This window comes from Rhinichthys klamathensis, unplaced genomic scaffold (genome assembly GCF_029890125.1).
Source record: "Rhinichthys klamathensis goyatoka isolate OS25496 unplaced genomic scaffold, OSU_Roscu_1.1 h1tg000209l_1, whole genome shotgun sequence".
Taxonomy (NCBI): Eukaryota; Metazoa; Chordata; class Actinopteri; order Cypriniformes; family Leuciscidae; genus Rhinichthys; species Rhinichthys klamathensis.
In genome coordinates, this window is record NW_026606734.1 from 2,208,574 (window position 1) to 2,233,548 (window position 24,975).

The 24,975-nt window shown below is 37.7% G+C and overlaps 1 protein-coding gene and 2 long non-coding RNA genes across 3 annotated transcripts; 1 reads left to right on the plus strand and 2 right to left on the minus strand.

Annotated features, from left to right (window-relative positions):
- Positions 1-3,137: 3,137 nt before the first annotated feature.
- Positions 3,138-3,797, minus strand: LOC130096993 (uncharacterized). Its single transcript, XR_008808251.1, has 2 exons — positions 3,607-3,797; positions 3,138-3,575 (listed from the first exon to the last, which is right to left on the minus strand). It is a non-coding gene; the product is annotated as an uncharacterized LOC130096993 (long non-coding RNA).
- An 8,507-nt stretch (positions 3,798-12,304) lies between these two features.
- Positions 12,305-24,487, minus strand: eps8l1b (eps8 like 1b). Its single transcript, XM_056263681.1, has 18 exons — positions 24,003-24,487; positions 22,517-22,675; positions 21,959-22,108; positions 21,794-21,855; positions 20,744-20,841; positions 20,614-20,672; positions 19,886-20,015; positions 19,444-19,532; positions 18,827-18,901; positions 18,473-18,621; positions 18,245-18,383; positions 17,572-17,630; positions 17,026-17,122; positions 15,685-15,810; positions 15,490-15,610; positions 13,995-14,157; positions 13,042-13,174; positions 12,305-12,506 (listed from the first exon to the last, which is right to left on the minus strand). Exons 1-18 carry the CDS (start codon positions 24,024-24,026, stop codon positions 12,420-12,422), a joined length of 1,920 nt encoding a protein of 639 aa, XP_056119656.1. The 5' UTR covers positions 24,027-24,487; the 3' UTR covers positions 12,305-12,419.
- On the plus strand, positions 15,610-17,652 carry LOC130096992 (uncharacterized). The gene is made up of 3 exons (XR_008808250.1): positions 15,610-15,672; positions 17,420-17,460; positions 17,555-17,652. It is a non-coding gene; the product is annotated as an uncharacterized LOC130096992 (long non-coding RNA).
- Positions 24,488-24,975: the final 488 nt, after the last annotated feature.

The window sequence follows — 24,975 nt, forward strand, 5'->3', positions numbered from 1 at the left end:
TAGAAACAACTCTGCATGAAGATGAAGAAAACAAACACAACCATTGCAAAACGCTCTTTAATTGAGATCAGCTCGTCATTATTATCGCTCACTGCATTTCTATGGATTGTTCTGATGACTTCTAAATCAATCTATAACAGATCTTAGACATTTTTCGCTCAGGTTGGCTTCAAACTGAATAACTTAGTAAGTGATCATGTGTAAAGGTGCATTGGGGACACATCGTGACTCGAGTCGCTTCTGGCACACACACACACACAAACACAGCGAGCCGCTTAATAACATACAGGTTCAAATGTATATAAACACGAGCAGGTTTCTGTTGGGCTGTATACATTACACTGACATGTCTTAATATTTATACACGAGTGCGTACGGGGAGTTTGGAGAATTTAGGTGCTATTACTGTGTTTTCTCAGGTGTTTTTGCTGTTGATCTTAGAGAATGACTCTGCTTAGACTGGCTGAGCGCTCCGTACAACACACACACACACATACACACACCGCTCTGGCTTTACACCAGCAGAGAGGAAACTCATCTGACGCTTCCTGTGTGTTTTAGCAACCAGCTGATGGTTAATTAATGACTTAAAATAGCTTGTTAAGAATCATAAGCTTCATAAGAATGCTAAACTCTTCAAAGGATCTGTGAAGATTTTTATAGTCGGCACTGAATCATATTATCAAAAACCCTTTTCGGTTGTATATCATTCTTGAATTGCTTGGAAGAGAATTTAAAAACTTTTTTTTTTAAGTTTCATTAAATTGAGTGCTTTGGCTTTAAAACATCTGATAGGTTAATTTATTTGTGGAACTTACAACGGTTCTCCCATGACGAAAGATTTTTCTTTTAAAATATATATATTTTTTATACTCAAAATATATCTAAAAATCCTGAAAAAAAGATGAAACACTGCAGAAGATATTAACACCTGATTTCAGAGAATGTATCTTTTTGATATAATTGCATTTGGTCTTAAAATCACTTGTTTTTAACATCTACACTCTAGACAATGCTGGGTTGTTTTAACCCAAATTTGGGTCAAATATGGACAAACCCAAATGTTGGGTTAAAAAAATGTAATTAAAAATTTTAACCCAACTTCAACTTTCACTTTCAACTTTAAATTTTTTAATTACATTTTTAACCCAACATTTGGGTTTGCCCATATTTGACCCACATTTGGGTTGAAACAACCCAGCATTTTTTAGAGTGTAACATCACATGTTTTTGGCTTGATTATATAAATGGCGAAAAAATCTGCCAGAGCCAATAATATATATATTTTTAAGGATTTTTTTTTAAACTGAAATAAACTAGAAAATACTAATTAAGAATATTTTTTATATAATGTAATATTTAAGAAAATTAATAAATTGTATTGTTTTGTTCATTTTGACAGGATTGTGCGGTTGGTATTGTGTCTTGCATTATTTGGATACTAAATTGTGTTTTTTCCTTTTCAACGGAAAACAAGATGCATGATGAGTGTTGTGACATCTGCAAGTTTAAGGTCAGAATAAGAGCTCATTTCTAACGCGTGAACTGAATAGCGTTACGAGCACGCCATGTACACGTCAAAGCCTAAAACCTAATGCCACAACACTGGTCTTTTTCTTGCGTCCACTGCTATTTCCTTGAGGAAATGCAAATCTACTTGGAGCCTTTCTTTTGAAGAGTGTACAGTATATGTGTGCCAAGTTCAGGATCTGGGCTGCAAACACAAAGGTTGCGGTTTCACATCCAAGTATACAGGGGCGACCCAGGACCTGGAGAGTAACATAGATTACAATCGCTCTCTGTCACCATTGTACCCTTCAGCAAGACATTTAACTCCAGGCTGCTCCAGAGGGACAGAACCTGCAATTAGCGTACTGTAGGTCATTTAAGATACAAAGCGCCTGCTAAAAGCCAAGCATTTAAGGTGAAATAGCCCCTCAAAGTGCTGTAACATCATCTCAGTAAATTCATTAGTCTGAGTTTGCTGGAGTTGAATAAGAACACAAAGGTCTGTATAGCATGAAGACGACGGCAGCAAATTTCCACTCAAGGATTTTTAGGGTTTTTCTCTTAACACGCTTCTCTCTTCTTTAACCTCTGTCATTACACACAGACAGTTTTTGGGGTTGTGATACAAGAACTTCCACACATACCAACCCAATCTCTCTCTCTCTCTCTCTCTCTCTCTCTCTCTCTCTCAAGTTACCGGTTTCAATTGGAAACTTCATCCTTTATTTCAACACAAATCAATTAAACCACGTCTTGAGGATTACCAAAGCACACACACACTAACGCTGAGGTACTACAATTAGAAATTGAGTCTCTCTCCATCCCGAGTTTGCGTGTCTCATTAGCTGGTGAAGAGAGACGGCATGCGGCTCTAATCACCTCAACACTTTTAGTGAAAGGGACTCTTGAAACCATGTCTCGCATGTGTAGCTATTTTACAGACCGTTTTCATGTTTGTTCTGGCTTTAGATCAAACAAAAGTAGGCAAGGAGCTAAAATCTTTGCTATTTTGTTGTTTTAAATAAAAAAAGCTTTATAAAGTAGTTGAATTACAGAAACAAAGATTTACATTACATAAGGGGCCAGTTGCATAATCCGCTAACACTAATCTTACAAGTTAGCCATCATATTTTTTTTATTTAAGACTGTTCATAACTGTATTAAGTCAGTTAGCCTACATAAAAAGAAAATTGGTCTAATTTGAAACCAAAAAGTAAGACTGACTAATCTCTGGTCGTACTAGTACACAGACACAGGTGTAACATAATGGCTATTTTAGTCTATGCAACTGGCCCTATGTCAAACTTGAGGATTTGAGGACACATTTTCTTGTATCCTAGTTTAATGCACAGAAACAACTGTAAAGTAAGCCATTTGTGTGTTAATTTCTGTGTATATTTTGTCAGAATATTACACAGCTTCTTTAAAATGGCCTTATTTATTTATTTTTACCAGCAAAAAAATAACAGAAATATGCTAAGCAGCCAAACCTTCACCAAGTTTACATCATCATCACACAGCAACACAGTCTGTGTTCATTGTGTTCAAAACATTGTGTTCATCCGCGCTGTGCCATGTCGAGGCACAACCATAGACTGTAAAAAAAGATGGACGACGCCCCTTCGCTCTTTTCCATCGGAGAGAACTGAAGCCGCCAGTGTCCCCATAGACAGTGGAGTGTCCCCTGTCCCGATCATAGGTCCCGATATGGCGCTGACATCTTGGGACTTGAGTCTGCGCACTTGCGTTTTCGGGACCAGACATGCGCAGTCGTGAGCAGGAAGTAAAGCCGCGAAATCAAGGCCCCGCCCTCACTCTCGCTGAGTCAATCGCAAGCACACGCCCTGCACTTTTCTTAAGTGGCCTCTGTCTGCTCCGTTTCTCTCCAATGATGTCTGCTGATTGCAGTACCTCGTTAAAATAAGGTAAATACAACTAAACCACATAGTAAACATTATGAAAAAAAGTCCGTTGGTGCTTCAGTGACTACTTCGCACAGAGAACCTGTCAATCACAGCTGTCAATCATGATGTCACAGCACCGTTTTTATAGCATCAAATAACTAACTAAAAACAAACTTATTTTAAAAACAAACACTTGAAATTACATCAACGTGATAGAAACTACAGTAAATTACAGAAACTATCTTTGGAAAAAGGATATGTGAAGTGTAATTTAATTGTTTAGTTGGTCTCACGTCCTGTTGAATAACATAGGAAGGCGGGGCTTATGACCTATACTAGGACCGGTCACTGGGGGGCGATCGAGACGTTTTGGCTTCACTTTTGAGGGCTTGTGCGGCACGCTTGCGCCCACGGAACGTTGGCTAAACGTGTTTGATATGGTACACTTAACTGGAAACACTTCAGGAATGTCGAAGTCGTCATCTGATTGGTTAAATTTTATCGGATTTCCGGGGGGCGCGAGTGTCGCGTTTGTTTTCGGTCCGCCGGGAAACAAAGCGCAGACGTGTGATTGCGGAAGAAAAACTGTTGTGTTTACATGAGTGACAATGAGCATTTATCAAGATCAGCTAAACGTAGGATTCTCAAAAGTATGCGCGGTTCACGGCATAGACTCTTGAAGTTTTCTTCTCCTTCTTTGATTTTCTATGCTGACTGACTTGTTGCACGCAGGTCTGTTGTTGTGGGGACATTTCCACGCACCGAAACGTGACGCTGAACGAAACGATCTGTAATTGGTTGTTTTACATGTCGGTCAAACGGCCTTATGGGCGGGCCTTGGCCAAAGAAAGCTGCTATGAATTCCAGACCTTCAGCCGTCAGTCTGAAGGTCTGGCTACGCGAGACTAGCTTAGGCACAACACAAGAAGTTGATAATTGACCCTTTGCTAAGCCACGCCCGAAAACCACCACTGGCCAATCGTGGCTTAGCAACCGTAACTAGGCGCGGGAGGTCTGTCAAGCTTTCGAGCGAGGGAAACATGCCGACGCGTTGTGCGTATGGATTGTGCAAATCTGATACCCGGTATTCTAAAAGTTTGGACGGTGGGGTGGCATTTTTTCTCTTCCCGAAACCTAAAAGCCAAAGGGGAGAAATCCCGGGCGTGGATCAAGCAGTGTGGAGACCCATTCACAACTAAATGTCGACAGGATTAACAAAACAAAAAACGCCTATTGCTTGGAAATAAAGGCGGTTCTTTGTTCATAATGCATGTATTTGAACGTAAAATAAGACGATTAAAGGCAAAACGAAGGCTCACTGACATACTTTAAAATATATTTCAGCATTTTGTTAATCGACGGCCTACTAACGTTACCCCTGTAACTTTACCCCAATCCGATCGCGGCTCTCCCGGTGTTAGATTGATGGATAAACTGTTTGATTTGTAATTATTAGATTATTTTCACATTTCACTTACTCTGCTGTGCATGAACATAGCTGTTCAATTTGTGTGTTTCCCATGTGAATGGTCTGCTAAGGAGACGGCTGCTGCTTGCGCTGGGACCTAACGTTATAGGCTTTAGCTTCAATTTTGATGAAATTATTCTCTAATCGGTTGAATATTATGTCGTGGATATATCCCTCGAATGCATACTGCTTTCCATTTTGTCTTGCTCTCTCAGATATTTCACCTGTTTGCCAAAAATGACTAAATATCTCCTTGGGAATGTCTGACACCGGTGCATTCACACTGTAATAGACGTGGCAGCCGCGAAAGCTTGACAGGCGTAGCAACAGTAACTAAGGAGGGCGGGGCTTAGCGAAGGGTCAATTCCGCGAATAAGAGATGTTCGAATAGAGATGGCGACAGAGAGGAAAAACTGCAGACTGCAGCTTTAAAGGGATAGTTCACCCAAAAATGTAAATTCTGTCAGTAATTACTCTCCCTCGTGTTGCTCAACCCCGTAAGACTTTCGTTCATCTTCGGAACACAAATTAAGATATTTCTGATTATTGGATCACTCCTCCAAAGGCTTCTAAAGGGATCGAAACTGGCCGGCCCAAAAGTTATTAAAGACATCGTTAAAATAGTCCGAGTGACTACAGTGGCTCAAGCTTAAGTTTATCAAGCGACGAGAATACTTTCTGTGCGCAAAAAACAAACAAAAATGACGACTTTATTCAACTATTCATTTCCTTCTCTGTGGGCCTCGAGTGAGTTCACCTAGTGTAACAGCGCAGCGCTTCTGTGTTGTACGTCACACGCAGGCTCACTATTGGCCGACGCTGGTCATGTGCGTGATGTGTGTGACGTACAACACAGAAGCGCTGCGCTGTTACACTACGTGAACTCACTCGTAGTTTGCTGAAAAACTACTTAAGTTACTACGTTACAAAGTACTCATGTAATGTCTGTTTCATTCATACTGGAGGGCAGCTGAATAACATGCAGATAGAGACGATTTGACTTTGACTAATGAAACATCAAGATAACAAACACGATTGCAATGATCTGTGTTTATCTGTGTTCTTCAAGCCATCTTAGCTATTTTTGTATTATGCATATCTGTAATGCAACGCTAATCGCTAGCCTGTATTTCTGCAGGTTCCATATTAACAATCCTGCTTTTAAACCCTCCAGTTTATTTGCTTTATAGGCTTCCATTTGCAAGTGCTTTATTTTTTCTTTGTTTTTACAAACTCAGGGACGAGTCAACATTATCTAGAGCTTAAGTTCTATTTAACCTGGAATATTTTTTAAAAATACCAGTTAAGGTGCATGGGTCACACTGGTAAAAGAGAGAGTCTTGCGGTGAGCGATTAAACAGCTCACAGGTGCTTCAAATTAAAGCGAGTCCTTTTATACGGTGTGTGTGTGTGTGTGTGTGTGTGTGTGTGTTTCTCCGAGATGCGCTGTGTGTTGTGTGTTGCTTTGAAGTGCTGTGTTATGTTAGAGGTTTGCTTGCGTGTTCTGCCTGCCTCAGTTTCCCCCACAGCGTCTGGGATTTGACTTGGCAATTCCAGAACCTTCCATTTCTTCTTTTTTCAATTTGCTCGGCACGTTTGAAGGAATTTGTTTCAAACAGACTCGTATCACATCTCAGCTGGTGTTCGGCCCAAATGCACGCGAAACACTCTTTGGACAGTTCGGAGAAGATTCTACGCTCCGATAAGACCAAATTTGGTTTTTGATGCTCAGCACGATGTTTGGCGTAAGCCGACCGCAGCATAACAGCAGGAAAACCTTCTATACAGTCAGGCCTGGTGGTGGTAACATTCTTTACTGTGGCAAGCACTGGAAAACTCATAAAGACAGCAGGAAAAAAGATTGAAGCTGTAACATGCCGTCCATGGGACTGAGATGATCTTTCAACATGACAGTGACCCATAACATGCCATAAAAACTTACGTGAGAGTCGCTCAAAACCAAAAGATTAATGTCCCAGCGCTGAGTTCAGTCCAACTGAGCATCTGTAGAAGAACTTAAGTTTCTTTCCAATCTGATGGAGAGTTTTTCATTCTGCCAAGAAGAATGAACTAAACACCGAGACAAACCCGAGGAGACTCACAACTCTGATTGCAGTCTGAAATTCAGTTTGAGATACAGTTTGATTACGTTTGAGATTTACTCTGTTTTTATGTATTTCATGTTGTGGACTGTGTGCTCATTAACTGCCAAAAAACACCCTAGCAACCACCTAGAACACCCTGGCAACTGCATAGCAACACCCTAGCAACCAGCTAGAATACCTTAATAATCTGTCTATCTATCTGTCTGTCCGTTCGTCCGTCAGTCTCTATCTATCTGTCTATCTATCTGTCTGTCTGTCTGTCTGTCTGTCTGTCTGTCTATGTCTATCTGTCTGTCTGTCTGTCTATCTGTCTCTGTCTGTCTGTATCTGTCTATGTCTGTCTGTATCTGTCTATCTATCTATCTATCTATCTATCTATCTATCTATCTATCTATCTATCTATCTATCTATCTATCTATCTATCTCTCTGTCTGTCTGTCTGTCTATCTATCTATCTATCTATCTATCTATCTATCTATCTATCTATCTATCTATCTATCTATCTATCTATCTATCTATCTATCTATCTATCTATCTATCTGTCTGTCTGTCTGTCTGTCTGTCTGTCTGTCTGTCTGTCTGTCTGTCTGTCTGATAGACTGCATGGTCTTAAAACCTTCAAACTTCACGCGTTTAAAATTACTTTTTTATGTTTTATGTTCTTTTTAACTCAGTTGACTTCATAATATTTCTGAATAAAACAGGATGGTCGATGAGAAAACGTGATTTTATCCATCAGGATGTTGACAAGCATCCATACGAAGGTGACTGATGACGTCAGATATAAAAAGGAAAGTTGTTTCAGAGGTTTAGTAAGTATATTTGTAAGAATTATTATTATTAAATCATTATGTTTTCTATGTAGAATAACATGCACTGATGGAATTGTTCACAGTAACCTTATGAAAATGTATTAAGTAGTAAATCTTGACGATTTTTTGGATTATTTTCCTCTGCGCCCACACCTGACCAGTGTGCTTTCAGAAGTAATTATTTAAAGTTGCATTCTCATGTGCTCACAAAGCAAAGTCCATCCGTGCGTTCAGAGTCTTCTGGGGATGCAAAGCCGCGTCTCCATGGCGCCCAGGGGGCGGAGCTTCCACGGTGCTATGGGAAAACAATCTGGACAATCTGAAGGACAGACAGAAGAACTGCAACAAAAGGCTTTAAGAGCGGCAGACAGCTCGTTCAAACCCCGAGCGCGTATGTGTGAGGCATTGTCTACATACACACCATCCATCAAGCGGTCAGGTGGCTCTCTCCCTCTCTCATCATTCTCTACAGCGCTCTTTCTACAGCATGAAATCAATTTTTAGCTCCTCATTTCCTTTGCCAAGAAAAGAGGCAAGTCTGCCAGACACACACACACACACACACACACACACACACACACACACACACATTCCTCATGTATTCCCATTGGACTTGTTAGGTGGAGTCTGGGTTTAAGTCTTGCCTAATTTAAAATAAAAAGCATTTTAGTTCACTGATTATGATCCTAAAACTTTTCAAACACACACACACCATGATCAAAGATGCACATACACACACTGTCTTCATTGTCCAGACCACCCAGTGTGTGTGTGTGTGTGTGTGAGTGAAAGAAAGAGGAGTTACTTATCTATAGTTAGGGGATCAAACTATATATCTTTTTTAGGGAAGATCCAGGGACATCCTTAATTTGAAAATTTTTATAATTCAATAAAATAAATATTTTTATAATATTTTACCATTTTATTTATTTATCTATTAAATATATAAAAGATGGTTAGAGTGAATTTATGTAAAATACGTATTTACTTAAACGTGTGTAAAGGGTTTTGCTTCACTTTCAAAGTGATAATTCTCACATGGAATACTATTGCAGTTAAAGTATTTTTGTATAATTATTTATTGATTATGATGGTTTTCATTTATTTATATATTGTTTTATTTTCATATAAAAAAAGTTCAATATTTTCTTTTAAGGTTTTGGTTATTCTATTGAAATAATCATTTGCTATATAAAACACATTTGTATTAACCTTAGTGTGTCTATTTTAGAGAGCTATAGCGCCAGGGTTTCCTTTACATTCCCTATAGTAATCCTAATATGGAATACAAGCAGTTTTCCAATGAACTCTTGGTGATGTTTTGGTGGAAAATGTTGAGGTGAAGACAGTGGATTTCCAGTAAAATGTTCCCGATATTCCATTGGAATGTTTCTGATGTTCTGCTAGAATTAACATTTCTGGAGCGTGTCAGATGGCTGTCCAAAATCCAGTGCGTTATCCCGTTAGTATTTTTCTCATTATTCCGCCCTCGCTTTTCTCTGTGTCGGAGGGAAACAGATGGAGAGGCTGAAAAGAGAAGATGTTGTGACGGAATTTTCATCATCTTCTCTGTGACTGGTGTCGGAGTGAGCGGTCGGATCCAAAGAGGCTTTGTGTTGTTATCACGGCTTGCTGAGTGACGCGCGCGCACACACACACACACGGCGCGGGCTGCAGGTGCAGGATCCTGGAATGTGTTTGAAATGATGTTCACCTGCAGGGGCCGTGAGAACCTGAGGGACTCAACAGAAACACGAACTCCTCAGAGATCAAAGGTCAGAGGTCATCTTCTTGCTCTCATGTGAAATATTCAGTCTGGATATTGACACACACACACAGAGTATTATAGAGTATTTCTCATCAACCAATACAAATCTTGAACAGGTGCAGTGAGCGTCTCCCAGTCAGGATATGAGGGGGGGAGGAGGGGGGAGGAGGGGGGGGGGGGGGGGTAGTTTGTGAGGAGAAACTTTAAGCGAAGGCCTGGATATCTAGATGTCGCTCTACTCAAGAACATATGAAGCCAACGCTTATACCTACACAAACGCCATTTCATGCATCGTGTTCTGAAATGTGTCTGAATGCAATTCATCACAACAATGTAATGCTGCATTCTTCACTTTATTTACAGTATGTGCACTTGTGTGTATTTACAGTGTACATGAAAGCACTGGGTAATATAAGGTAACTACATGGGTTAGTACCTAGTTATTACCCAGTTATTGTAATAACTATAATAAGTACATAGTATGTACATGGGGAACAGAACTGTAAAATAAAGTGCTACCCCAACCAACAAATGAGGCAAAACAAGATAGAAACTTGCACGTTAGAAATGAGCAGAACTTGTTATACTTTCAATACAAAATACAAATAAATAAAAATGTTAAGATCAACAAAATCTCAAATGCTTACATACATATATCCAAGCCATGCATCAATTAATTGAAGAATCAAAATGTAAAAATAAAGTAAAAATTAAATAAAATAAATAAATAAACATGTTTGAAGAATTAGAATCATTTTTAGATTCTTATGATTTTAATTAGATCATCTTTTGTAATGTTTTTTTTTTATTTATTCATGTGCCCTCATAATCTTTCATCAAAATAAGTTCCACTCCCTCCTGCAGCTTCTCTTCTGATGATGTGTTTGCTGACCCGAGGGCGGGACAACCTGTCACTCACTGAAATCCTACATTTTTTTCTTGTTCGAAAAGCCATTTCACTTAGATATAGGCCTATGTCATAATAGAGAAGAACTATCACAACTTATAGTTCAATGTTGACAAGAGCAACATTTTGAATCTTTCTGGGCATGTCAAACTGTCTAAATGTTTGCACTCAGGTTCCCTTGCATTTCATTATGAGTTCTGAATCATGCTGTAAACTATTTTTTTTTCAGAAAGGAACAAAATGAAAATGTGAAATCCAAGTTAAAGTACTTAGGATGGTTAGATTTAGACGCAGAATGGTTAGATGCAGGTAAATGTTGTAACGACACCTTAAAGTGATTGGAGAAAGGCAGCTTTTCTAAACTGAATCAATTGAACTAATTGCTTTGCTAATTGTTTCACTCTTTCGAAGCGTTCGACACGCCACAGGCTGGCGACACCTGCTGGTCAAGCGGAAATCAGTCCAAACATGTATATTGACACCTTTTACAAAAAAATAGCAAATGTTTTCATGAAAGTCTATCTACAAATAAATAAATACTATATTTAGTTCTATAAAATGTATGTTATTTTATTAATGTATAGTGCTTGTTTTGTGTTTTATAAGACAGGGCGTAGTCATTCTCCTTTTCTGTTTCATGCAAGTATTAAACTACATGGCTTTATCAGATTTTTGTTTTTAAATGTTTCGAAATCAAGGTTCGAATCAGTATGACGTAACAAGCTCCGAACCACCGATTCGAAACAAAAGATTCGCAAATGTTTCGAAGCTTCGAAAGCGCCCATCATCAGTTAGTAAGCCATCGATGATGACCGAATGCTAACGGACCGCTCTCTCGTCTCCAGGTACATCTACAACCCACTCTCGTGAAGTGTTTCGGGCCTAAAGCATCAAACTCATGTTTGTACAGGTTCAGTGTGTGTGAAATCATAATGTGGGTTTAATTAGCTAATAAATCTCGTGCATAAACTCTGCAGCTGTCTTAATCAAACATACAAACACACATTCCTCACCTCACCTGACACGACACCCGAGCAGCTGTCGACACACACGCACCATATTAAATCTTTGTGTGTGTTCAATGTGGGAATAGGCAAGATTGTATACATCCTAAAGAGTAAGGTACCCTTCACATTGGGATACTAATACTTTTGAGTGGTTACAACAGCAGATAGGCTACTAGTTCATGTGAACTGATTTGGTTGAAGACTGCGTTTAGATTAGAGATTTATAATTATTCCACTCGAGTATTTTCGTTCTTAAAGTTATTGCAACTAAGCGGATGAATGTAAATTTGTAGTAGCTATAGCTGACTAAGCAATGGAGCAATATTTGCATTTCTACATGAAGTTCCAGAACAACGCAAGTAACACCACAACTTTGAATTATTTCTAAAAGTGCCCATATAAACTAGTTAGGTTCGTAAGTATTAATTTCATAATTAGTGGTATTTGCTTATTAAGCATCACTGTTACTGTTCTTGTTAAAGTGCATGTTAAGATTGATGGACCTTTAGTACATTGATTATTACTAAACTCTTTTTGTTGTATTACGTTTCTATTAGTGGATTTTAGTTCTGGTAACCCAAAGGGTGCAGGTTCAAGTCCTAGAAGAGTTGATCCATATATCCGCTGTATCACTGTGGACAAGACAAAAGTTAGTTTTGCACAGACTGGTGTCTGCCGCCCTCTTGGGGAGAAAGAGGATTTGCTACTTTGTGCATTAAATGTATTTATTGAGAATATATTATTAACCCATATTACACAGACAATTTAAATGTTAGACATCATTGTGGAGATTTCATGCCGTAAAGCTAAACGGGAAAATAAAGCAGGTTACAATAACGTAAATGATCCTGTGCAAGTAGGCTCATACGTATAACGTTACATCACACAGACAGAGAGTGTGTATTTGAACACTAGTCTATGTGCTCATTCAATAGATCTTCATAAAGTTCCACTCTCCAGTTTCAAATCCACCTTCATCTTCTGCTTCTCCATCACCGTCTCCAGTTCTGTGGCTCTGTGAGCATCCTGAGAGAGACACACAGTGTGTTTAATGCTTCTCAATTAGGTTGATTATTGCATATTAAGTTAGGATATTTATCTGGGTCCTCATGCATGCTGAGCCAATACTTCACACTGTGCAGTACATACTGGCAACTGTTTATTTTAAATGATCTTGACTGCAATATACAGAAAATTAAAGAAATATTTAATACTGTGATTTCTGCAAAAGGAGTGGCACCAAACAGATTTTCAAAAATTGCATTGATGAATATCAATTATAAAGTATTGGTGCCAATGTTTTCACTTTGAATTCAAAGGCTTTAATTCAGTACCAATTCTTTTTATTGTAATAGACCAAAATGATGCTGTACATCAGGAGTGAGTGGATTTTGTGTTGAGAGCTTTTAGAACATTTGAATGTAAACATAGAATGTTGTTATTTAAAAGCATTCTAAATTTAGAAGTAGAGTTTGAATTATTCCGTAACCGTTATATGTAGCTTGATATAAAACCACAGAAGCGTATGATACCAGATGAAGTAGATGCGTGTTTGACGTACCTCTATCTGGGCTCTCTGTACGGTCAGCTGACTGTAGACTCTAGCGCCCTCCTCAGGGATAACAGCTCGCAGCTCTTCTTTATTCAGAGAGAACAGCTGAGCTCCATTCAGAACCCGCAGACACTGTACAGTCCTGCACACACACACCAACAACAGCCCTTCAGTGACTCAACTCAACCATTATACAGAACACCTCAAAACAGAGACTACTAGCTGCTCTGATGACATAAATATGGATTCAACTAGTAAAGGGTTTCTCAGCTCTGGCCGCTTCCATGCAGAGTTTAGCTTCAACCTTGATCAAACTCACCTGATTGTAACTATCTAATAATCCTGAAAACCAGATGATCTTGTTCAGGTGTGTTTGATCAGGGTTGGAGCTAAACTCTGCAGGAAAGTAGACATTTAGGTGCACAGTTGAGAACCCTTGAACTAGTAAAGAGGAGATGGATCTCTTACAAAAATCCCAAATATACACTCAAAAAATAAATAAAAAAAATGCTGGGTTGTTTTAACCCAAATTTGGGTCAAATATGGACAAACCCAAATGTTGGGTTAAAAATGTAATTTAAACATTTAACCCAATGGCTGAGTTTGTCCATATTTGACCCAAAGATGGGTTAAAACAACCCAGCATAGACATATGCATTAATACTTATATCATAAGTCTATAGAATGTGACCAATCAGGGATCAGCTTCACTTTTCATGTGACAGAAAATTGTTGCTCTATAGACAGTCAATCACATTTCGGACAAATTAGGGTTTGTTGTTCACACAAATAACCAAATACAACATAAATGCATAGGCAAAACACTATAGTTTTAATATAAAATCATACTAAATGAACGTGGGGTCTGTTTTTTCCCATCGTCTTCAGGGATGAGGTGTTACAGGCTGATTGCTGTTGTTAATAGTTCACTGATTGCTGTGGTAATGTGTTTCCTGACTCACGGTTCACTGAAGCCTTTCTTCTGCAGCCAGTTCTCCACCTCTGCCGGCGGTGAGCTGTAGTCCAGCGGCGCAGACGTGTCCGTCGAGCGGGGAATCGTCAGTCGAGGAGACAGGTTCTTCCCGCTGGTCAAGCGGTGCAGTAACTCATCATTCACCTGCATCGCTGATCAGTGTGAGCACAAGGACACCGTAAGCATCATACACTGTTATAGTATTTATTCATGTTTTAGGCCGTGAGACAGAGGGTTGATTGGTACCATTTTGAGGGATTAAACCGCATGGTGATTTTTGTGTAGGTATATGACCCTGTATTTGAAAAATGTGTGATAGCATTAGATTCAAGGTAGTTTTTGGTTACGGAGGACGATTTTCAAACATATGTCAAGAAAAAGGATAAATGAATTTATCTTTAAATAAATTTTATACAAATTTTATAAAATTTTATCCATTTTTATTATAAAAAAATAATACAATTTTTTAATACATTTTTAAAATTATAAAAGGATACATTTTTCTCTCTTGTAGTCACTGAACACCTTACCTTGAGGTAGGATGATATAAGTGTTGATTTCTAATGAAAGCTACCATGGATCGGATGCTATCACACATTTTCCAACACTAGAGATGTGTACCTTCATGAAAATCAAAAAGAAATTTAATCCCTCAAAATGGTACCGGTAGCCCAAATTTGGGGTCCTGTCTCATGGCCTATTTAGAATTATATTTTGGAATTAATATTTCTTAGCAGCGTTATTATTGTTAACTCAAACCATAAAAAACATTGTATTACGTGAAATAAATCAAATAATCAGCTATTTGCCAAGGTAACATTTCTTATTTTTGTTTAAGTTGAAGTACTAAATTGACTAAAACTAAAACTCAATTAAAGCTATATAGAGATTTTAAATAAATAAATAAATGATAAGAACATACAACAAACTTACTAAAACTTTCAAATTAAAATATTCTAATTCAAACTATTAACAGAAACTATAATACTATATCAGTGTTGCTAAAATAACACCGATTTAATACTCTCATTTTAAATTTAGTTTAAGTTTTATGTGCTATTGTAATATTTATTTTAAAAACCTATTTAGCTTTCATTTAGCCTATTTTTATTTCAATTTTAGTAATTTCAGTACTTCAGCTTAAAAGGCAATATTTCTGTTTTAAATTTTTTTATTTAAAACCTTCAACCTAATTTAATCTATTTAATTTTAGTTCAGCTTTCTTTCAAATACTCAAAGCGATTTTGCCACGGTGTTTCCAGCAGTTGTTGTTCACTGATATGATTTTTAGAACCAGAATCAAGTAGTCCTGAAAGCTGTATGTTTATAGAAATAGAAGATCTGTGAAATGTCTTTTAGTTAACAATACCAACACTGGTTTGAGAAGCAGGAGCCTTTCAGTCTCAACGCTGTCTAGAAGAAACTTGAGATATTAAAGTCTAGGTTGCTCAGCCTGAGGTCACCTGTTACTCGTGTGTTTATACCTTTCTCTGTGTCCTCAGGCAGCGTCCCGTGAATCATGCTGCGAGGCCGAGGGGGTCTGGGGTCAGAGGTCATGGCGGACGGGCTGGGAAGGGCGTTGGATATCGGTGGAGCCGCAGGAGGCTGAAACAGAGACGTGAATGTCAGAGCGAGGAGAAGAAGAGAGATGTTTTGAAGTGACCGGTGTGAGTTTGTACCTTTGGTGTTTTATGCAGCATAGGGTTGTCGATGTGTGTGACCGGCTCCAGGATGTTAAACGGCACGAATCCAACTTCATTAAACTTATTACGGCACTTCCACCATCGCTTAGATGACTCAATCACCTGTATGACAGAGAAAAACAGGAAAATAAGGGATTATTTGTATTATTATAATACTTAGATGTGATGTATGTATATGTATGTATAATGGGGAGTTATGCTTGAAATACAAAGTCATCCATGAAATAAAATAAATAAATAAAACATGAATAAGCAGTCTACATGAATAAATGTATAAAAATCCCAGATGTCTCCATAAACAAATAAACAATATATCAAATATATTATTATGGTAACACTTTACAATAAGGTTCATTAGTTAACTATATTAGTTAACATTAACTAAGAAAGAACAATACTTCTTCAGCATTTGTTAATGTTAATTTCAACATTTACTAATACTTTATTAAAATCTTGTTAACATTAGTTAATGCACTGTGAACTAACATGAACAAACAATGAACAGCTGGATTTGTATTAACTAACGTCAACAACGATTAACAAATACAGTAACAAATGGATTGCTCATGGTTAGTTTATGTTAGTTAATACATTAACTAATGTTTAATAAATTAACCTTATTGTAAAGTTTTACCATTATTATTATAAAATTATATATGAGGATATCTTTATTTGGCAAGTCATGCATGAAATAAATAGATATATATGAATAAATGTACATGAATAAATCCCCAGAAATAGATTATATATTTATTTATTATTTTATATATATATATATATATATATGTGTGTGCATATATCTTCATGCATGACTTGCCGAATATATATATATATATATATATATATATGAAGAGTTCAGATGCAAAAGCCTCTAAGTGCCATTTGAAATTTTCTTCTAGAATGATCATTTTTATCAAGCTTGTATATTTAAGTTCAGTAATTTCACTTCAATGGCAATGAAGATTACCTATTAATTGTCATTTGAGTGAAATTACTGAACTTAAATATACAAGCTTCATAAAAATGATCATTCTAGAAGAAAATTTCAAATGGCACTTAGAGGCTTTTGCATCTGAACTCTTCATATATATATATATGTGAGGATGTCTTTATTTGGCAAGTCTTACATGAAATAAATGTATATTTAGAATAAAATAAATAAATGTACTACTGTATATATAAAATAAAAATCCCCAGATGTCTCAAATAATAATAATAACAAAAACAAAAAGCTAAATGTTTTCTTTAGGATAGGGATTGTGTTGGTATATAGTATTATAATTAGCTTCATATAGAAGAACAGACATCACTGACGACCTCTAGCGTCTCTCCTTGAAGTACGGACAGCTCACTGTTGTTCCGTGCAACAAAATCATAACTGCATCGATACAAGCGCTCTTTCCCATCGCCATCACTGAGGAAGAGAGACAGAGATGTTTACACTGAATGTACATGAAAAACCTTTCATTACCGAGATAAAAAAGGACAGAAACTCTGAGTCATTTAAGAGCAGAGACAATAGACAATGACTGAATGAAGGAGTGTTTCACACTGAAGCCATTATACTTCATTCACACTGAAGTGAAACTCCTGAGAGTCGACACCACAAATGAACTTTTGTAAGTTAGTCTTTTGTTATTTGTGTAAACAAACCCTGGCTTATATTGATCCTTACATTGAAATTGATCTTAATGTGATTGACTGTTTACAGAGCTACAGTTTCCTGTCACATGTCTGATGATCAGCTGAAAGGTGAAGCTGATCCCTGATTGGTCACATTCTATAACCGAATGATATAAGTATTAATGTATGTGTCTGTGTGTTTGTTTGTCGGATGATTCTTCAGATGTGAATCAAACTTACAGTTCGTCTGTAGTCTGAGCGGGAGCGGTGTGACGGTCCGAAGCGTGAGACGGCGTCAGCTGGGTGTGACAGAGACAATTCAACATGTAAGCAAAATAACAAACTCACAATGATGGACAAGGAAATCACATTTATTGTTTTTTTTTTCTTCTTCATGGTTAATTATGTTTTTAAATTCTATCTCACCATCTGACTGTTTGGTTAGCATAAATGAATTATAAATAAATGAAAGTGTAATTAAATTTTTATTTAAAGAGACTGTAGCCTATCCAGCATGTATATTACCATTCAACAGTTTGGGGTTAATATGATTTTTTTATTTTTTATATTTAAAATATTTTAATCAGGAAGAATGCATTAAATTGATCAAAAGTGACAGTAAAGATATCATCATATTAGAATGATTTCTGAAGGATCATGTCATGTGACACTGAAGACTGGAGTAATGATGCTGAAAATGCAGCTTTGATCACAGGAATAAATTACATTTGAAAATATATAACAATAGAAAGCTTTTATTTAAAATTGTAATAATATTTCACATTTCTACTGTATTTTTGATCAGATAAATGCAGCCTTGGTGAGCAGAAACGTAAAAAAAAATCGAACCGACCCCAAACTTTTGTACATTATTGGACACAATAATACACATCGGACGTAAATAATACATTACCTCTACTTTTGGGAGCTCCGCGTCCTGTTTGTGTTCTGACTCCACAGGATCGACCCAGCCGGCGACGTCTGACCCCGGAGGCTTCCAGCCGTCCTGAAACACGAGTGTGTACGGCGCCACGGGACTCCGCAGAGCAGACCTACATGAAGTCAACCAGACATCAGCATGGGCACACCACACATTAAAGGGACAGATCTCCAATTTTTTTTAAAATTCTGCATAATGTACTTTGGGTGTGTCCAGTTAGGCCCTAAAGAGACCCATAATGCATTCTCCTGTGCCGTCAGGCTGTTCTGTAGCAGAGCCACGGCTCCTTGTGTCATCGCTGGGCTGGACACGGACGCAGCAAAACCAGGACCTCCTGTTGCCCTCACGATCTACAGGCACACAAACGAAGGTGAATTACTCTATTTGAGTGCACTTTACTGCGACCGTTCTCCAAACAATAGCGCACAAGCCCTTTTGATGAAACACTTGAAACAATACAGTGCAACAAAGGCCTTAAAAGCTCTGCCGTTTGCTCAAGAGAAATATGTGCAAACATCTAAATGCACACGCACACAGTCAGCCTTCTTTACTCACCATGTCGAGCGGTTTGAAGACGTGATGCACGAGCTCCTCGGACGTCGGGTTGGTGATGACCGATTTTAACCGTGCCTGTAAAACAAACTTACTGAAACCTGACAGAGAAATATGCCACCGTATGACCTGCAGCTTCATATCCGGCAGTTTCTCAAGAATTAAGCTCTTCAAATAGCAATAAATAAATGTTAATTATTACATTCATAATTTTAATAATGTAAATATAAAATTAAAATAATAAACCTAGTATACGTGTGTGTGTGTGTGTGTATATATATTATATATATAATTTTCAATTTTATTTAATGCTTTTTTAGATAAGAAATCAATAATAATAATAAATCATATTTGTAATACATATAAAAAATAAAAGAAAAAAGGATTTTAGAGATGTAAATAGCATTTTCCATGCTAAATATAATTTTTTTTAATATAAATTATTATTAGGAATAATTAAATACTAAATATTAAATGAATAAATTATTCATTTAATCATAATTTAAAATCATTCAAATATATAATAAAAATGAATTCTTTTATAATTAATTCATTCATTTACACTGCAAAAGATATTCTGAACTTATTATTTTATATTGACATTAAAATTCATGACTCACCAGCAGGCTGAAGATGTATTTGAATTTCTGAAAACCGTCAGCAAACTCTTTCTCAGAAGGCGGTTTGGCTTTAGCCGTGAGAAGATCCTCTGTAAAACACAAACACACAACAAACTCTCTGAAACTGTGCGCTATTAACTAAATAAAAGGAAACATGTAAGAGAAGATTTCCAAGTACATTCTGGTTTGTTTAAGATGATGCAGGTACATTGTTCTGATTGAGAATATGTCAGTGTTCAGTGTGAAGAGTGAGCACTGCTGACGGCTCTTAACACAACGCTTTCCCATCAGGAACTGATAACAAACCTGCATCTGCTGATAACAGCGCACTACAGTAGGCTCTTCACAGACTGTTCAGTTCACTTATGGATCACTTCACATGATTTTTTGCTTTCTTTTGATAAGCATTCAGGTTTAATTTCTCCTTCTTATAGACTCGTACCGTCTGCACTTTTCTTCTGACTTTTCTTCTTCTTTTTGCTTCTCTGGTCGAGGATAATCTGAGCCTCTGCTGACTGCTGCAGCTTTCCGATGAACAGTTCGATGTCATCAAAACAATGATTAAGCACATCCTAGAAATAGAGAGCGAGAGGCGGTTAATAACAAAAAGACATGCAGAGTTTTTTCATTTGGTTCTTCTTGATCTTTGTAACTGTTGTTAGTGTAAACAGTGATATCAGTGTGGCGTTGTTGGTCATGCTAATGGTCAAACTGAAGGTTGACTACAGCGTCCGAGGTCAACGGCCTTCTAAACTAACTGAACAGTACATGCTAATTCAGTCATGCTTTATCACGCTTTCCAGACAAATATTAAGCAGCACATTGATAATAATAATAATAAATGTTTCTTGAGCAGCAAATCAGCATATTAGAGTGATTTCTGAAGGATCATGTGACACTGAAGACTGGAGTAATGATGCTAAAAATTCAGCTTTGATAAATAAATGACATTTTACAATATATTCACATAAAAAAAAAAAACATTTTATTTAAATTTTTCAAATTTGTAACTGTATTTTTGATCAAATAAATGCAGCCTTGATGAGCATAAGACACTTCTTCTCTCTTTTTTGTTTTGTTTATTTTTTCCGAAATTTTCACTGGTAGTGTGTTTGTGTGTGTGTGTGTGTGTGTGTGTGTGTGTGTGTGTGTGTGTTTATATGTACTCACCACTTCCATCTGAGCCTTTAGGAATGACTTATCAGGTTGACCGTTTGCTTGTCCGTTAGCTAGAAATTAGATTGTGTTAGTCTGTGTCTGTTTCTAATAAAAAATATAGATAGTGTCGATTCACACACACCTCTGATGCCCGGGTACGGTGGAGGGGGATTGGATGAGGGTGGATTTGGGGCTTGTGTGTATGGAGGGCTTGGAATATCCATACGGGACTGAGAGAACCTGAAACAAACACATTCACATGACAACACCCTTTATCCAGAAGGACAGTGCGTGTTGTAGTCTAGCGAAAAAAGTACAGTATTTCAGTCGCTATTGATGTGCGTCAATTGAAATGTGGTTTAATTGCCGACACACAATGATAATGAGTCACCAACAATCACATCAAACATCTTTGGAGTTATATAACAATAATAGCGCCCACATAAACACACACATGGCAAAAAGCTTTTTATCTTCTAAATAAGACATTATCTTTTAAATAAAGACTTAATTAAACACTATTTTTATGCTATGAAGCTATGAAAATGAGTTAGTCAAATGTATTTTAAAAACTACAAAGCAGAGTAAAGTGCTGTACATTAAATGATGACGTACCATAGTCTTCAATTGTTTTTCTATGAAGATAGTTCTATTGATTACACAGTAACCCAAACCCTAAAAGAAAACCTTTTGCATTTTTAAAATAAAAGACATTTTTTTTAAATCAGATTTCGCTCACTTATAGTGACAATTCTGTGCACAAAGTCTAGGTTAACCAACACACACCGATTCATAAATAATACTAGAAAATGTGTTTGGCATTCAGTTTGACATTGAGATGCCTTGAGGTTAGTTCAACATGTCTCTCGCTGTGAAACACACACACACACAGATTCGATCTCATTCTCTGAAACTGATAAGCGCACGTAGAGCAGATAAAGATAACACACTGTACCTGACTGCAGTCCTGGTTGTAAGTGTTTAGTCCTAAAGAACAGCCGAGGTCGAATGAATCTTTATTCCCCTTGGAAACTCTGTCTCTGCCTCCCTCCCTGTACTCTCAGTCACACCTTCGTAAGCTATGTAGAAACTGGTTAAACCGGTTTATCTGCTCGATAACAGGTTCTCGTCTCTCTGTCTTGGTTGTGAACACAGTGGAATGACAACATCGCCCGACTGTAAAGATCCGTACCTGTTTGCTCTTATTGAGTAATGCGACACAACTCGCTTGATGTCATCTCTTATGTGCTCTGCCTGAAATGTGCAAACAGGTAGCAGTGATGTCATCATAGAGGTGGAGCAACACGACAGTATCACCTGAATCAAGGATCGACTGCTGCAATGAAACATGTCTCACTTTGACAGACGCACAGCTGAAGAAATACACACTCGGCCTCTTCTGGGTGCAGCTCTGACACACCAGCAGGAGAAGAGCTGGATCACGGAGAGATGGGGAATTTATGCAGTCACAGCGGAGGAGAGATGGCATGGCAAACTCCTCCAGTTCCTCATCAATGGTCAGTCATGGAACAATCAACACATTCATCATTAGTTGCAACTAAAAAAATAGTCTGTACAATGTGCAATGCTTCACAAATATTCAATGACCGGCTATTGAGTGACACTCAATATATGTCTATATGTGCATCTCATTTTTGAAATCTCAGTCTTTTAATCCAGCTGGTGTTTTTTTGTGGATTTGCAAGAACATTTTACATTTATGCATTTGGCAGATACTTTTACCCAAAGAGACTTGCATCGCATTCCATTCAAGTTAATACATATTATCTGTTGCATATGATAAATGCATGCAGAACTAAAGCCCTAAAGACTTTTGGACCATCCTTGTTTCTTTCTTTTGCGTTCTTTGCCATCAGTTTGCATGCAGTTGCTCTGTTCCGCGTTGCATTCTTACCTGGTTGTGTCTGTCTCTCAGGATGACTTTGTTGGTCTGGACCTCTAGCATCACCTCGGCACTGGACAGCCGATGAGAATCAACAAGAAGTGCAATCTGTGAAAGAGCCTCTTCAACGGTATCCACACCCTCATCTCCCAGAGGAAAACTCACCAGCCGCTGGATTCAAAATAGAGGAAGAACAAAACATTAGCATCACTGATATCAGGCTGTAAAAAAGATCAACATAAAACATGGCAACGCAGCAGCACGCATGAATCACCTACAACTTTCCTAGTTGTTAAATTGCTTTAATTATCGATAATTAGCTTTAACTGATAATTGACTTTTCTGGAATTCTCAGCATTCCATTATGCACATAAATAGCACATTTAAGTCAACATGAAACTGCATTTTATTTCTGTAATATGATAGCCTGGGAAAACCCAGACAACTTCCGGCAAAATTAGATTTGCTCTGAAAGTTAGTCTGGCAAAGAGCTCATTCAAGCCCATTTCCAATCCGCCGAAATCGCGGCACCAATCAGAAACGTTGGGGCGGGCTTTACACGATGACGACAGCGCTGGGATTTTGAAGCAGATTTTGTAGCCTACATTACAAAGATGGATGCCGCCGTCGAACATCACTCAGCTATCGCGTCTGTTTTAAGCGATTTGAACGTTTCCTTTCAGTTAAAAACCGAGCAAAGAACAACACTCGCTCTGCATACGTCATCTCCTTCATCGCCCTGATTGGGTTTAGGTCTATCCGCGACGTCCGTTGGTGACGCCCCTCTGGAAATGATTTGTCTATGACGCTTTGCCAGATCATAACTCAGTTACAACTGAGAATGGTCTGGTTTTAACCAGGCTAGTAATATGATGCATTTCTGACCAAAACTGGATATTCAATGGGAAAATGTTGAAATGAAGTGAAAGGGGCTGTGATTGAATTTTTGCACAAAAAGAGTCAATTCTGATTTCATGCTGACTTGAAATACCTACTATACACACCCTGTTTCCCCTATAAAAACATTAAGCACTTACTGTCTGTACACCCATATGAAAGAATCCACTTCAAATGCATGTAAAAACAACCTCTCGAATTATAGGTGTGACTCACGACTCAAGAAGTTTAAACAACCATAGAAAAAGTCTTGCATTGACTTGTTCCTTCCTATTAGGTAGTGCATATTTGTATTGGTTTATCTGGCTTGTCTTTAGCCAGCATAATAACTCACTGAAGGGCATGTTTGCCATCTGTTCACCTCATTTCATCGAAGTCATATCAATCTGGATAAGAGCAACTGCTAAATTAAATAGTGGTAAGAGGGTTTAAGTGGTCTTTGCCAAGTTACTATTGCTGTTGCTCACACTTTAAAATAGTGATTTGAACAAACCATTAATGTTAAGCTAAGACATGAATGGTTGCTCAAATTCTTGGACTGGCAATTTTTGCATGAAGGACTACTGTAGGGAAACACTACTCAACCCTTGATGACACTCACAGTAAGCAGGTATTGCTCCCCCATCAAGACCACCGACTGTCACACACCTGTGGAAACTCAGACAGGTGATCAGATGAAACGTGCATATGTGACGTCGGTGTTCAAATGTATGTGACTTTTGACGTTTCAGTAATAGCTTCAGAATGTGTCAGTTTTACACCTTCCTTGTCGTTCTCCTCCTGTTCGACCTGTCTGTCTGCCTACATGCTTCAAATATACATTCACTGAGTGAGCACTTGCCTTCACTTTTACAGCGATGCACACAGAGCGTATCTCAGATGCTTTATTATGAGGAATTAATGGAATACAATGAGCATCTCTTTAAGTATTGAGACATTAAAAAAATTAAATAAACAGAAACTCTGACTCATTTAAGGAACAGTTCAGGCAAGGATTAATATCATGTCATCATTTACTCGCCCTCATGTTATTCCAAACCTGTATAACCTCCATGGAACACAAAAGGAGATATTGGGGAGATAAGAAGATTGGATGTTCATCCAGCTGCTCTTTTACAAAAAGCACCTTAAAACCAAAGTGCAATATTCCAATGACAGCGTTATGTGATTAAAGAACCCAAATTGAAGATCCTATTTGCTAAAAATGTCACCCTCCATCAATTGTGAATGTTCATATTCAAACTAAATGCATAAACACTAAATCGATAACTTTAAGTGAGTACATATGCAGCATGAACATTTTTCACAGCATCTCCTTTTACATGTCTAGGAGGAAGAAAGTATGAAGGCGTGTATGAGTAAATGATGACAGAATTTCATTTTTAAATGAGACACACGTGCCTGTTTCTATTGAAGAATTTCACAAACAAATCATGTCTGCTCATTTCATCCATGTGTAATATCCTTTAAACAAATATAATACAGGAAAATGCTCTTATTCTCACCTGCTGCTGAGACGGGTGTCTTCTGACTAGTATTCTCAAAACTAGATGTATTTTGATAGTGTGTTAACC